The sequence below is a fragment of the Mirounga leonina genome, unplaced genomic scaffold (genome assembly GCF_011800145.1).
Source record: "Mirounga leonina isolate KUSES-001 unplaced genomic scaffold, KU_Mleo_1.0 Mir_173, whole genome shotgun sequence".
In the NCBI taxonomy this organism is placed as follows: Eukaryota; Metazoa; Chordata; class Mammalia; order Carnivora; family Phocidae; genus Mirounga; species Mirounga leonina.
The window spans coordinates 32511217-32527879 of NW_023270447.1; the positions used below are offsets into that span (position 1 = coordinate 32511217).

General features: G+C 37.0%; 1 protein-coding gene across 5 annotated transcripts in view; it reads left to right on the forward strand.

Annotated features, from left to right (window-relative positions):
• Positions 1-16663, forward strand: part of SLC44A5 (solute carrier family 44 member 5) — a 349362-nt gene that overhangs the window by 196950 nt on the left and 135749 nt on the right. For 4 of the 5 annotated variants that reach the window (XM_035018252.1, XM_035018255.1, XM_035018256.1 and 1 more), the window contains one exon: positions 883-931. In XM_035018252.1, the coding sequence (XP_034874143.1) occupies positions 883-931 (49 nt within the window). Of the gene's footprint in view, positions 1-882; positions 932-9511; positions 9675-16663 lie in introns of those variants that run through there. The other variant, XM_035018254.1, reaches the window with a different exon arrangement.

Genomic DNA, 16663 nt, shown 5'->3' on the forward strand with positions numbered 1-16663 from the left:
GAACCATGAGAGACGATAGACTCTGAAAAACAAACTGAGGGTTCTAGAGGGGAGGGCGTTGGGAGGATGGGTTAGCCTGGTGGTGGGTATTGAGGAGGGCACATGGAGTGCTGCATGGAGCACTGGGTGTTGTGCACAAACAATGAATCATGGAACACTTCATCTAAAACTCATGATGTAATGTATGGGGATTAACATAAGAATAAAAAAAAAGTAAAAAAAAAATGATAGCCATTCAAAGTTTAAATGTTTTAAAAAGAGAAAAAAAACAGGGGTAATATATCATACTCATAATGCAATAATAAATGACATCTCCCCAGATGGCATGAAGCCTGCCAATAGGATCTTAAAAAATTCAGTTAAAAATAATACTTATATAATACAATAATGATTTGTATATACCATACAGCCAATGTGCAGAGACCAACTAATATTTCAACTTCTTGAAGGAAAGCCTAATCTACTGAGAGAAAGGGGAGAACCAGATAAGCAGGCATCTCTATTATACTGTGCACCTCATGAACACTCAGCAATACTTGGTGATGGCAGATGGTAGAACGGCTTTGCAGACCAGAAGGCCTCCAAGTTTTGCTAGCCTGGATGGAATCTATAATGTTGTCATACAGAACAGTGGGAGATATGTGTACGGTATGCGTAGAATATGGTCCTTAACTCTTCCCAGTCTTGCTTCTTATTGGAGACAGGGAAAAGATTGGCAGATGTAGCCAAGGCATAATGGATGTTTCCCTGGACCAAAGAATGAATTCAACATTGTACTGGGTAGTAACCAAGATGTAGATTTTTCTTTATTAATATCTTATATGTATTTACTTGCCATTTCATTGGCATATATGCTTAAAAAGTTCTTTGTTTTAAATGCAGGTTATCCAAGGACATTTGATCCTAATTTCAAGGGGCCTGTTGCCAAGAGGTAAGCAATTTTTTTCTTGGAAATGTATTTTTTAACAAACACAGAAAGCTTACTTTTGGTACCATTTTCTGGTCAATGGAGAATTGTATCTTCTATGAAGGGGAAATGACTTATTTTTAGCCTAAATGTCACCTCATTTATATAGAGAAAATACAGAGAATAAATCTTTCCATGACTCATGAATATCCTCTTTTATTCAGCAAATGAAATGCCTTAAATTATTAGACCGAAGAGTTTGTATTTCTCAAAAAGAGAAGCCTAAAAATGCTTTATAAGATGTAACCACTTTGTAGAGAAGCAAACACATTGAGTAGTTGTTTTATGCACCTGTTTACTTGTGATTCACCACTGCAAATGCAGAGTTGCTATGCCAACTTCTTCCACACCAGGTATTTGTGCTACTCAGCTTCCAAAAGCAGAGAGCTTTCTTAGAGACAACCATTCACCATTGCATCGTGTAAGCTTTCAGATATTTTAGACTGCTCTAGGGAAATAGGTACTTGTCTCAACTGGTGCTTCTCTCTCAAAGTTGTGTGGCATTTAAACACTATCCAATAATTCACAGGCTTCTTTTATTATTATTTTTACCCTCTTTTCCAGGATTCCTGCTAATCAGAAAGGGATTTAAAGGGTAGAATAGGTAAAAATGAGGAGAAAATTATGCTGTTGGTAGCTGGGTTTTGCTTAGCTTTGACTTTGATTTCTGGCATTTGTTAAAATAAACTGCTAGATGAAATAATGATCAGCATGCTTGTTTGCACTTGCCAACCATCAGCATGGACATTAGCATTTACTGTGCCTACAATATCCTGGCTTTAAACAAGTATGTGTTCAGTTTATTCTAATTCTGCAAAAAGCCAAGTTGTTTGTTTGGGGTTACTTATTCAAAGGGGTACCAATGCCTTCTTTAGATTAAGTCTGAAATCTCTCATTCTTTCCATGGTAACACCATGCATACATTCTGTTGTCCAGTATACAAACAGCCTCATTCAGTATGTGGGTTACTTTTACTGCACTTGCATTGATTTTACAGTAACTAATTTGTGAGAATCGAATCTAGCTTATTGGCCTTAAGGGACCTCAAGATATAACCCAGATTCAACAGTAGTAGTAGTTGTAGCAGTAATAGTAATAATAATGTGCTGCCACATTTGGATGGACAAAATACAGATTAAAGGTGTGCCTTTTCTAGCTATAGAGAAGAAAGCAGAGCTATGCCGGGCTGGCTTTAGGTGTGGGGAAGGAGTTGAGATCTGTCTTTAGTTATTTAGAGTTTAATGATGGAAGCAGGGAGTCCAGGTAAAGTCTAACCAACTGTGATAATCACTATGAGCAAAGTAATTTATTTTTACTGAGGGCCTTTTGTGATGTCTTAGGCACCACAGAAGCCTTCAAAGGTGCAATGGTCATTATGTGGGCATACCTCCCCCACTCTCTAATCCAAGAACAGGGAAAAGTATTGTTAAAACCACAGGGGCTTAACTATAGGAAGACACAGTTGACCCATTTGTAACTTTCCTGAGAAAATAATTGGAGTGTTTAATGAGCAAATGAGAAAGCCCAAATTCTTCACATTACCCCTAGCAGCAGGGCCAGCTTTAGTAATACCTTTTGCTTATAGGTATCACTTCCCTTCTGAGAGATCCAAATTATTGTCAGATATTCAGGCCAACCCTTTCAGCATTCTCTGCTTCTCAGTCGACCATGTTCTGTACACCTCTCTCAGTTCACAAGGATATCATTTGTACCTAGTAATCACCCAACTTTAGTTACTTCTAGGAGAGGTGAAGGAATGATGGTAGTGCCATAGGAGATATTAACTCAGTTTCTCATTTGTTCCCATCCACTAAGAATTGGACCTATGGGAACCAATGCCCCATAATATTGATCCCCCCCAAAAGGATGATTTTGGTAGTTTAAGGTGTTTTTCCAATCCCTTTTGAAAAGTAGTTATCCAGTGCTCAGGCTTTGTCCCCTATATTCAACAGAGTTGTTTTTTTTTTTTAACATTGGATTGAGATTGTAAGTTTGGTAAAAATGAAATGGCAGTGAAAATGACTGCAAATAGAAAACAAAGAAATAAGGCTCTTTTGTAAGATGCTACATGAGAAATTCCTCTTGTAATTTAGAACTAAGAAAAAAATTTTCATTTAATGGAGAATTAGTATACTTTCTTCTGTTAGATAAGGAGAACTGTGTAATCCACTATATTTCTCCTTTCGTGCTGAATTCTAGAAAGCCCACTGATAAATTTAATTTCAATGCCAGGAACTACATTAGTCTTTGAGTCAAGAATTTCTTTTCGGGAGTTTGAATTTCTATTTCTATTTTAATAACTGTTGCACCCAGGTTTTTTAAGTCATTTCATTTAAGATTTTTTTTTTCTGGAAAGAGGCAGCATATAGGTTGACAGGTAAATAGAAATAAAAGGCTACATGTTCCATAATTGCCTTTTTTCCTTTATACACAAAACAGATGAAGGACAGAGGACTCATACTAATCAAATTGGTAGGTTTCACAGTGCTGAAAATAACTATTATTATGAAGGGTGAAAAATCTGTCTGAAATGTAATAAGATGCATTTATTTCTACCTGAAGCACTGGGAGGATGTGGCAAATCCACTGTCATGAAAGGGGTTCAAGAAGAGAAAGAAGCAGCATTCATTAAGGATGTGGTAGAGGGGATTCATTCACACAAAGGAGTTGGACTAAATGACCTCTAAGTCCTTTTCAACCATGAAATTTCACAACTGATTCAACCCTTAATGCCAAAGCACAGAAGGAAGAGTCCAGCTTATGGCCTAAGTGATACACATGGAAAGTACTGTACTGATGTCCTCTTGTGACTTCTAAAGTGCCATTATCAAGTAGACATCTCAAGTTACTATGAGAATACAATGCTGCCTCTTAAATTTATGCAGTTATATTGGCTACTTGTTGAAATAATTGGTGTGCTTTTTTGTTATACCAATTATAACATCATTTATGTTTATTTCCTTCCATTTCCTTTAACATTTGGAGACTATCTAAAAGTTTTCAAAGGGAGTGCTATGGATATAGGCTTTTTATTTCAAACTATTTTGTAAGTCAAAATGGCTTGTGACTTCCTCTCTTCCCTCACATTCTCTCCAGTAGTGATTTTTTCTCTAACACTCTCCTCACACTGATTTTGAGAATGTTATCAGTGATTTCCATCTTTCCAAGTGCAGTGGGTGGTGTCTTTTGTTTTAACTTCCCAGCAACATTTGACAAAGGTGACCACTCTACTTTTTGAAACACTCTTTTCTCTTGGTTTCCTTGACCTTATACTCACCTGAAGATTCTTTTACCTCATTGATCTCTACTTTTCAGTTTCCTCAATCTTTGCTTGATCTCCATGTGTTGGGATGCCACAGGACTTGGTCCTTGGCTGTCTACTCTTCTCCTTTTCTAGTCTATTTTCAGACTAAGCCAATAACTTTAAGTATTATCTGTATGTCAATGACTCCCAAGCTTGTATAGTTACCAATGACTCTTCCATTGACCTCTGTATTTCTGGATTTAGCTGCCTACTTGACATGTCTCTTTGAATTCTCAATACTTACTCTCTCTTAATCTGGCCCAACTGAGCTCTTGATTCCTACTCTTTCCCCAAAGTTCTAAAACCTCCCCCTCAGTCTTCTCCATCTCAGAAAATGACACCAATATCCATTAGGTTACAGATCCTTGGTTTCTTATTTTTTTCTCATCTCCCACATTCACTCCATAGGAAGTCTTATTGGCTTTAGCTCCACAATATATCACCAAACCAACTGCTTCTCCATCTTTCCTGCTACCACCTTCATCCATGGCTCTATACATCCTGCCTGTACGTTTGCACTGGACCCTAGAATCGTCTTCCTTCTTACACTCCTGCTTTTCTTAAATCCATTATCCACACAAGACCCTGAGTGAACTTTCAAATCATAGATGAAATTACACAGCTCTTCTACTTATATATTTTCAATAGCTTCCCATAGCACTTTGATTAAAACTCAAACTTACTGGGCCTTACATGAGTGCCCTTTGTGTAATTCACTGACCTTATCTTCTACCACTCTTTTTCTCTTTATTCTCTCATTGTAGCTACACTTGCTTTCTTCCAAATTTTTGAACATTCTAAACTTACATCCATCTTGGAGACTTTGTGTTTGTTATTCCTCTGCCTGAAATGTTTTGCCCCCAGACCTTTATATGGCTGGCTACCTCTTATCATCCTGCTCCTAACTGCCATTGCCTAAGAGGCCTTAATGACAACCCAGTCCCCCAGTCACTCTCTCTCTCCCTTTTTTTTAGTAGTTTCAACTTTTCATTTAAATTCCAGTTAGTTAACATAGTCACTCTCTGCCACATCATTTAATTGTATTTACTTTATAATATTTATCACTACTGAAAAACTGCTTTAGTCATTTCTTTGCTTACATAATTAATGTCCTGTCTAGAGTATCAGGTCAATGAAAAGCAAGAACCTTGTCTCTTTTGTTCATCATTCTATCCCTGGGTTTAGAAAGTCCCTGACACCTATGTATTTGTTGGATGACTAAATGAACTATCACCCTAGCTTCAAAACTGAAGATGTGCTGGAAAGGATAGACGCTAGTTGGAATGAAGGCAGGGTTCCATTTAGAAGACTATTTCAGTAATCCAGCTGAGAAATGATTAAAACGTGGACTAAGGCAGTGGCCCTGGGAGAGAAGTTTAAGTGGTAATGAAAAGGCAAAACCTTTAAGGCTTTTGGACTGACTGTATGTTGGGGATAGAAAAGAGAATTTAGCATGGCTGTGTCTGATATTCAGATGCATTGTGGTTATGATCACCAAAGCAGGAAACACATGAGGAGAAGAAGGATGGTTACGAAGGGCAGAGAAAACCATAAATTTAGATTTTGAAATGTTGAGTTTGGGATTCCTGTGGCATATCCAGGTAGGGATATTTAGTAGAAAGTCAGAAATATACTTCTGAGGCTCTTGGAAAAACTAAACAACTTGGAAAACTAAAAAAGTATGTAAATAAAGAGGAAAATTTGAAAGAATATTAAAGTGTAATAAAAAACTGTAAGGGGGTGACTGGGTGTCTCAGTTGGTTAAGCATCTGCCTTTGGCTCAGTTCATGATCTCAGGGTCCTGGGATTGAGCCCCACATTGGCCTCCCTGCTCGGTGGGGAGTCTGCTTCTCCCTCTCTCTCTGCTGCTTCCCCTGCTTGTCCTCTCTCTCTCTCAAATAAATAAATAACATCTTAAAAAATAAAACATTAAAAAAATACTGTAAGTTTTCTCTTCTGAGAAATACTCCCTGATCATCCCTAGAGTAAACTGCAGGTACTTTCTTTGCTGCTCTCAGAATACTCTGCGTACTTATAATACTGTATTGTAATTAGTTGTTTGCTTGGCTAATTCTTCAATTAAATCATGAGTTCTCCTAAGTAGTAACAGTTTTGGTCATGTCGCACCCCTACTCAAATTTCACCAGTGAGTTCCTACTGCTAAACATTAATTCCCATGCCTTAATATTGAATTCAAATCCCTACACAAATTTGTCTTACTGTATCTGCCTAAACTACTCTTCCTCCCCTTGGTTCTGTCTCTCTCTCTCTCTGGGGTTTCTAAACCCTTGAATGAAATTTCTGTTGAATCAAACCAGTCCTGTATACTTCGGCAGGGTCTGAAAATTTATTATGTCAGTGGCCTAGAATTACAACAACTCAGGGATGGTGACTGGCACTAACAAATCTCACAAGAGACTGATGTATAAAACCAGAATACCAATGCAGTAATTTACATTAAGAAATTTAATTGCTGAGCAGACCTGGTGTTCATGTTGGCCTGACCAGCACATTGCTCCCTTTAGACAAACTACACGAGAAACCTAATTATTAAAAGGTTGCTTGATGAGTGTATAGTTCAAACAAGGGAATTGCATGAGTAGAATGCCTAATGGCATCAGGTGCTGGCCGCCTACAGTGTCTATCAACGGAATTGGATCCTCACATGAGTTTGATTTGGTGCCCTAACCTGGAGAGTGCTTGAAGGGCAGATCTGTTTGATCATTATCTGCAATTCTCTTTAGATATGTTAATAAAGTCAATAAGTTTAAAATCAGGCTTGTTGGACTGGGAGGCTTATAGTATCACTGAAGTGACTATGTACATCTCTGCTTTAATTATGTGTTGATTTCTTAGTTTAACTCTCAGAAAGCAGCATTATTTTCTATTCTCTCAAGTTTTGGGGAAGCACCTTACTGTTACATAAGGTGGTAGTCTTCCTTGCTTAATGGCCCTGCACAGGATCCACCCCTTCTGACCCCAGTCTCAGAGTATCTTCCTCCACTGAAATCCTGCAGCTTTTGCTGTGAATGATATTCAGTACATTCTACTTGTGATTGCTTTTTAACTTGTACTCATGTATTATTTTGTCATCTGTCTTATAATTCTCTTGAAGCACAGAGATCTGCATTCAGTATATATGTGAATAATGATGAGGGCTGGCTTTTTCCCCCTCTCAATATACCATTAGCTAGAGCATCTACTCCTTGGATAGCATTCTGTTTATAAAGAATGGGGTTATTTCTTTCATAGCTGTGCTTATAAATGTTAATATTCTTTTAATCTGCATCTTTCAGGTGAGCTTTCCCATTGAAAAATAAATAAAATAAACAAATTCCATCTCCATGTCCTGAGAAGATAATATATGACCTTTATTGTAGAGTGCCGGTTGTAGCAATTTGGACTTTATTTTCTCAGACTTGGACCACAGGTCAAGCAAATGGTCACAACATTTTAATGGCTTTGCTCTAACATAAAATGAATGAGATAAACAGAATAAACAACTTTTTACACTTGAACCTATAAATCTTTGACCTGCCTTGACATAGCATACTTGGATCTGTACTACATAGAGTGTCATGCCCTCTGTGGACACTTCATGAAAACTAATTGAATTGAAAATTGGTATGTATTACATAAGCCCTAGTAGTGCAAATAGCTCAGAGAACTCTGATGTTATTTTCCTATTAGCCGAGCGTTGCATTTAGGAATTTGAGCACCCATATCACACCAATCTCATTTGAAAATGGTATAGAATTTGGATAGCTTCCCAGCAAGAGCTTTAAATATGACTTTAAGTCCTAGAGTTCAAACCTGTAAGTAAGGCTTTACTCATATATGGTGACTGTTTTGCCTCAAATACAGTAGTGAGTGCTATGGCCATTTTTCAGTCTCTTGTGAAGTGCACCCTTGTGTTTATCCATAGGTTCTATGTCACTCTGCTTCCTCCCCAGCCTTGCTTTCCTTTAGTCATTGAACAAATATTTATAATACACGTAACTCTGTGATAAGAATTATGCTAGTGGGTGATAATACAAAGATAGGATGTCCTTGTCCTCAGGAATTAGATAATAGAAGAAACAGACAACTGAAAAAACTTTATGGTTCAATGTAGAAAGTACAAGCAGTGGAAGAGAACAAAGGACCTCTTAGCTGTGGATGTTTTATGTGGCTGCTATTCCAAAGATTAGTATTCATTTATTTTCATTCAACAAATATTTATTGGTCATCTGTTATTTGCCCAATATCCTCTAGACATTAAAGATATAGTGATGAGCAAGATAGACAAGGCACCTGTTTTTTTGGAAGAGGGAAGAGATAGGGCAGACAACATCTGAGAAATGAACATGACAGTATCACAAAGTGGAACTATGAGGAAGAAAACAAAACAGTATGATGTGATAATGCATAGCTGAGGATGGGGTTGGGCTCTAATTTAGACTTTGTGGCCACAGTAGACCTCTTTATAGAGCTGACAATTGAAATGCAACCTGAATTGCAAGGAGGAACTAGCCATACAAAGATTGAGGACATGGCACTTCAGACAGAGGAATAGCAAAACATAAAGTCTTTAAAGAGGGAATAAGCTTATTATGTTCAAAGAGCAGAATGAAGGCTGGTGTGAGTGCAGTATGATGGAAAGGGGTGGGGTTGGGGATGGAAAGGGGATGGGGTCTTTTTTAGTTATAATGGAGAAGGAAAAGAGAAGAGGTATATGTAGATTCCAAATCATGCATTAGTTTTTTCTTTCATTCATAACTCTTATCTGTTATGCACGTGGGCATACAGAAATTAATAAGACATAGACTATGCTCTCAATAAACTTAAAATTTAAACTACTAACTTTAATATAAAAAATACTGACTTGATACACAGAGATACAGGCATAATTCAGGGGGATAGAGTAAAATGAATGAAATGAATAATTATTCCCAATTGGAGGGATGAAAAAAGGTTTTTTGAAGGTATCATTTGAGCTGGACCTTGGAAGAGGAGAATGATTTTAATAGAGATTGAAGAACAGAATCAGACTCATGGAGGCCTATGTTGCAGATTGGGTTATCCAGAAGCAGATGATGAGCTGGAATTTGGGGTGCAAGCTCTTTATTAGGAATCAACACCAGTGAAAAGAAGGGGAAGAAGGTGGGATTGCACAGAGAGAGATGTCAGCTGCTACCACAAAGCCTCAACCCACCCAGCAGGGAGCTCTGGAGTACATACTATCCCTCCCAGGAGTCTGGAGTAACTCTGAAATGGCTACATCTTAATGAGCCCACTTGGCTCAGTCCCTGGGGTTTGTCAGCTGTCCTTGGAGGGCATAACCTGGTGTGAAGTGGCTGAGGCAGACTGTGAAGATCCTGGCACATAAAGGCTGTTGATGACCACACTTGCCCCAACCAGGCAGTAAGTCCTTCTTGAAGGGAACCGGGGTAGTGCATCTCCAGGGGGACCACATAATGTGGTTTGCTACTGAATGAATTTTTCATTTGCTCTCAACCATTATAATACTTTAAGTTTGAATTCTTTTGGCAGGACAATGGGGAGAAAAACTATTTTTCTCTTTAAAAATTGGAAGTACTTCGTGTCCATTTGGAGCAGGAGACCTATGAGTTGGCACAATGGGGAAGCCAGTAGGGGTGAAGCAGCTTCCAAGGGGTTGGGCCCAGGGGTGTGGCCCTCACTCTGTAACTGGGCTGGATAATGTGAAATGAAGCTTCTGGAGGCAATCCTAGTAACAGCATCTCATTATGGAATTTCTAAATCATTCAGACACCAGCAGTGTGGAGCCAGGTTACTAAGTCTTAATAGAACCACAGAAAACCCAGGAGTAAAAAGAGCATTATCAGGAGGCAAAAAGGCAAAGCCTAGTAGAATTCTCTCCACTCACTAGCAGGTGACCTTAATTGCTTTTCTTAATGTAATGACTATGCAACTGTTTGATATGAAGGTTATTTTCCAGTTAAATCTGTGAGGAAAAATTAGTGAAGAAGTATATCAAACTTTATCTAGGTATTGGTATTTAATTTAAATCTTTCCCAAATTGTGCTTTAGTTTTTTTTAGATGATTATTTTGCTTGGTTGCTTAAGTAAGGAATTATTAAATAAATAGTGTATGCAAATGTCAGTTAAGCGTTACTTGAAATGCCTTTCTATTTTGGTAATGAAACCATCAGTCAGGCATGACCCTTCACTTGATATGAGCTTGTCCAAATCCTATATATAGCCTCTTAGAGAAAAAAATAAAACAAAACAACAACAGCTTTTTATTGCTGGCGTTATAAACCCAAATGGACAAAGTGACAACAAACCTCACAACTGTGTATTTTAACAGTCAGGACATGATAAAATTAGACTAAAACTTCCCAACACATGTCATATTGTCATTTTGATTTAAGTTACTTGTTAAAAATTTATCCAAGATGTCATTGTGTTTCATGATTTACAAGTATAGATATCACTTTATGTGCTCTAGACTTTTGAATTCAGATCATTATGCATTTATTTCAAGCTGGAAGTCTCCTATTTACTTGGTGAAATGTCTTCAAGAATTAATTCCTTCACATTGGTAAAGGCGTGGCCCTGTAAAATATTATTTATCTTATGTTTCTTGGTAATTTGTCATGTATTCTTCAGAGGATGCTTTCTGTCAGAAATGTAAAAAAAAAAAAAGGCTCAATGCTGAAAATTGAAAGAAAAGTATTGTTTGCTCAAAATTTAAAGTAAAAAAATTTACACTAGAGTTGATGGTCTCTATGTGCCTTATTCTTAATGTTTCCCTCCTAAAAACATTCCATTGTAATGTGCATTTACATTTTATACGTCCCCCTTGTGCCCTGCAATAAGTATAGAAGAAGTGTAGAAGGTACTGTTAGTTTACATTTGTGCATTTGATGTCACAACTTGTTTTTTCAGATTCAGGAAACCAAAGTTACAACCACATAAGCCACCTTCTCCATATGCATTATCCATAATTTAATTTTGTTCAATAAAAGAGGGAATGAAACTACATCTCTTCCTTTCTGGAAGAGGTTTGATTTCCCATCCCACTGCCATCACCTTCCTCCCTAAAACTCTGGCTTTAATATGTGTGCATAATATTTGTGCTGAATTTATGAATTTATTTAATATTCTTGGTTCCCTAAACTATGTATTATAGTTTTGGTATACTGTTTATTCTGTGATCTGTTTTGGATTAGTAGACCATGTCTACTTCCCTAACCTGATAGGCCATCTGTATCATTTACAGTTCCCTGGGGGAGTTAAAACTCACACACATAAACTTTAGCAAGTTGTTAAGTGCTAAACCATGATGATGATTGTAAGGGCAATAGAATTTCCAGTTATAGAAGAAAGACCTCAGTCAAGTGATAAAGATCAGATTTAATGTACAAGAGAACTTTTGAACTGAGCCTGGAAAGATGGGTTGGATGAGTATTTTGCAAAGAAAAGGACAAAGTATTCCAAGTTTAAAAAAAAAAAATCTATAAAGGCAAAAAGTCTTCATTCAGTATTTGGAATACTATCCTAAACATAGGGCTTCATCTCTTGTAGATATCCTGAAGGCCAGTTTGCATTAGGAGCGCAGCCCAACTATTGAAACTTATTTGACTTGTACCCTCTTTGAACTGGCCCAGTTTTTTCATTGGATTGGTCATATTGACTAATTGTCTTGGTATTGAGTAGATACAATCTCCGCATCTTTAACAAGGAGCATGGTATTGTCTCTTAATATCTCTAACTTTCGTTGCCTGAGTGTACTAAAATGTGAGGAGCCCTTTAGCTACAATCTTATGGTTTGTGAGTTCAATTTTAATTCCCTTAAAAATCAGAAGCTGGTATGACCCATGCTGAATTGTTTTACACCCCTGGGAATATGCAGAGTAAAATAAGACTATGTTATTTCTTAGTTGGAACAGCCATAGAAAGTGTTTTGTTTTAAGGAATTGTTCATTTATTTAAGTAGGTAATACATGTAGGTAAACATTTCAAACAGTACAGAAAAGACATCGAGTCCCTAGCACCTCAGAATCCTGCCTCAGAGACAACAAATACTATCAATGACTTGTGTAGCCTTTCAAATAAATGTATGCATGTAAAATTTTGTATATACTTGTATGTATATACTTATATATCTTATATATCCCTTTCTTTATGTAAAAAATAATAACACACCATAATAGCTTTTCCTACTGTTTATTTTTTCTCTACTGTATTTAAGCTAACACTACATCTGGGAGATCAATTCATTAGTACATACAGAGAAGTCATAGGAATTTGAAGAGAGGTCTTGAAGGAAATGTATTAGATTCTTAAAACTTTATTATTATCCATGCAATTTGAAGAAATAATGTCCTCAATATTCTTGTCTTCTACTTATATATAAAGGTCAAATCCACATGTTTCTTGTGTAACTCTTAGCCCTAGTTACTCCCTGGCAGAATCAATTGCTCTTTTGTCTGTGTTCTCTAAATATTTTATACATTATACATACTCCACTTATGACCCTGATCATATTGAGGGTTTTTTGTTTGCTTTTTTATCTGTTTTTATCCATGAATAGATTGTGAGTTCCTTGAAGCTTTTCTTTTCTCTCTGGATCCTTATTCCCCAGTATAGAGTCTGGTACATAATAGGTGCTCAGTACATGTTTGCCTGATTTTTAAAAAGTGTGAGGCCCTTAACCTTCAGTGTTCATAGATTCCATATTTTTGTTTCCTTGTTGTTATCCTTTGGCATTTGATTTGAAATACTTATTTCCCAATAATAACTACTCTTTTTTGTTTGTTTGTTGGCTATGGAGCAGGAAAAGAATTATGGGTGAAAAATAAAGAAATCACCTGCAAATATTTATACAATGCGTCTTTTATAAACTTTTATGAGAAAAATAGATGATCCTCCCATTTTGTGTTACAAATTGCTGAGGAAAGGCTGATGTGGCTAAAATAAATATACACCCTCCAGCTTGGAGTAATTACCCATAGATGTGTTTGCGTATGTACACTTCTTGAACCTACTCTGTGATGTATGTACACATTTGTGAAATGCTCACAAAGATGCTTCATGTCGTTACTTTGAAAATCTTCATGTTTGGCTTAGTCAAGCAAAAACTGCTTTAATAGCATCTTAGATTTTGTTGCCATGCTGTAAGAGTACAGAACTGTATTTTCATTCATGTAGCACTATGCTCCACTCATTTATATCATCCTCCTTTGCTTGCAATATTTAATAGAACTTTTGATGTAAATGCAAATAGTTGAAAGAATTATTTTGTATTTGTTCATATTACAGAGCTTATGGGTCTGGTCTAGCTATCCTTACTCAGAGCATGAGCATTATTCTTCACATTGCTTTGAAGATCATTTAAGACTCATCTTTAAACTGCCTCATTATGTCTTCCAGAAATACAGTTCTCATATAACAACTAATCAGGAAATTCAAAGTATTTGAAGTATGTTAAGAAAAACAGATGTTTTCTATTTAAAGTACTGCAGATGATTGTTATTTCTTTTTCTAGTCAAAAGACGTTCATATCCACTAAATAAATGTATTGTCTTTAAGTGTGTATCCTTCTGTGTCACAGTGGTGAGAAGTCTTCACTGCTAGAGTTACAAATGAAACTGTTCTGTTAATGTTCTGCTTAACTATTCATTTTGCACAGTAGGGAAGCTTGGGTTAGGAAAACATCAGTAAATTTCATGCTTCTTAGACTGGCATGAGAAATAGACAATGCTAATGGCAGTTGTTGGCTGGTTGCTTTGAAATATTAGCATGCTGAATGATTCAATAGCCATTTTTTTTTACCCCAAATGAACTTAGCTGATTAAAAAAAAAAAGATTTTATTTATTTATTTATTTAGAGAGAGTGAGCGGGAGTGGGGAAAGTGGCAGGCATGTGAGCCAGGGGAGGAGCAGAGGGAGAGGGAGAGAGGGAATCCCAAGCAGGCTCCCCGCAGAGTGTGGAGCCCAAAGTGGGGCTCCATCTCACGACCTGAGATAATGACCTGAGCTGCAATCAGGAGTCAGATGCTTAACCGACTGAGCCACCCAGGCGCCCCTAAACTTAGCTGATTTTGTGGAAAGACTAAATCTTACAGATAAACATAGATGCTAATATGTTAAGCAAGAGAGTACAAACAGGAAGAATTAGCCAAACATTTTTAATTATCCATTGACTTCAACTATAGAATTTAAAAGCTGTAGTATCATTTAATACTTTTGTTGAAACAGAATCATTATTATCCATTTACTTTTAAAACAACTTGAGAGTTTATTTGGTTCAGCATTCTGTTTGGGGAAACAAAAGCCTGGAGATATGGAAAGGCTTAATTTACCAAGGTTACCTAACGACTTGATGGCAAAGGTGGGGTTTGATTCCAATTCTCCAGGTTATGAGTCTAGATAGAGTTCTTTCCTCTGTATTTCTCTGAAATCGTTTTTTCGGTAAGTCTGTCACTTTTCATTTCCTGGCAGCCTTTTGTTTGTTTTTCTTTTTTGGTGAGTGGAAAAGCAAGCTGAGAATGAGAGGAAAACTGTATCTATGCAATGGATGGAGGAAGAGGAAGGAATTTAAACTGGGTGGCGGAGGGGAGGATCTTTTGGAGAACAAACATGCCCACTGGGGAATATTTTCATGTTTCTGACATATGGCATACAGTGTGTGTCCTCTTATCCACCCCACCATGACCTCTTCAGCAAACTTCTATTCCTCAACTTCTTGGAAAGCTGGATCCATTTTGATAGATGTGATTAAAATGCTGAGGATACCCTCGGGGTGGATGGGGTCAAGAGCCCAGCTTGTCACTTGGAGGACTGCTTACATATTTATTTGTGGGATTATTTGACTAGGTCTCTTTTTCTAAAACTATGAGCACTACAAGAGTGACAAGAGTGAGCCATGGGTCTGCCTGTTCACTTTTGTATCTTCAATACCAAGTACATTGCCTGGCATAGAGTACATGCGCAATAAGTTTGTTGGAATGTGTTAGAACTCAAATATAAGGTGATTCCTTCTTCACGATGGCTGTGTATCAGACACTTGATCCCCAGGACAGTTTAATCTCAGGACAACTTCACAAGGTTTTTATTTCTAACTACCATTTACAGATTAGGAGCAGAGACTTAGGGAAAGAGCAAGTCACTATCCAATGGCACACAACTCATTAGTGGCAAAGCTGGTATATCGAAAAAGTGGTAGGGCTCTCTGGCATCCAAAGTCAGTCTTTCATCATGCTCCTCTAAATAGTCTTGGTCTTCAAAATCCTACTGACAGGGCCCTAATAAAAACAGGAAATATGGATCAAGACCTCACTAGGAGTTAAAAGATTCTATTGCTTTTCAAAAAACTATAAAGAAGACTGCAACTCAACCTAACAGACTTTCTGTACTGCCCAGTAAGGAGAATTTTTTTTCTGCAATAGCCGCAGTTTACTTCAGAGGGGAGCTCATGGCTGCAACCTGTTATGCTTTATTGAAGCAATTAATCAGACTTGGAAGATGGTTCTAAATCCAGACTTTCCTCAAAAATATCCCAAATTTCTAATTTTTCTTTGCTGCTGAATGCTTCTGGAGTCCTAAGAATAGCTCCCAATTACTGAGTGATTTCTCAGTTACTTTATTTAGAAGAATTAAGTAATATTTGGTGAGTACACACTGGCGAGTACCAGAGAGCTACTTTGGGATTGCTCTAGAGATCACCTGATGAAATGAGATTTTGAAAAGAGAGTGGACAAGTAATATAGATTTATTACTTCTGGTCATAAGAAATATTGGATGTTATTGTAAAAACACTCTATTAAAATCAATTTTTAAAGTAGTACAGTAAGTAGTTGTATTGTGGAGACCACAAATGGGAAATCTGGAATTAAATTTCCTGTGGAAGTATCACCAATAGATTGAAAAACTGTATCTCAGACATCTTAGAGGTGAAGGTGTTGTGTGGTCTGGGCAACTAGACTGTATGACTAAGAAATCCAGTGATGGCAAAGAAGTGGATGTTAAAGACGAATCAAATAATTTTTTGGTGACATTTAAAAAGAAAAACTCATGAATACCACGTTAATATATCATTTATATTTATTTAATGTATGATTTTACATATGCATGTGTAAATAAACTTTTAAATCAAATTACATAAGTGGATCTTTAATTATTTTATCTACCTCATTATATTTTGATGAATCCTTCCCCCTGTTTTTATTACTTATTTCTTTATTATTATTTTTAAAAAGATTTTATTTATTTATGAGAGAGAACGCAATGGGAGGAGCAGAGAGAGAGGGACAAGCAGGTTCCGTGCTGAGCCCGGATCCCAACGTGGGGCTTGATCTCATGACCCTGAGATCATGACCTGAGTTGAAACCAAGAGTCAGAGGTTTAACTGACTAAGCCACCCA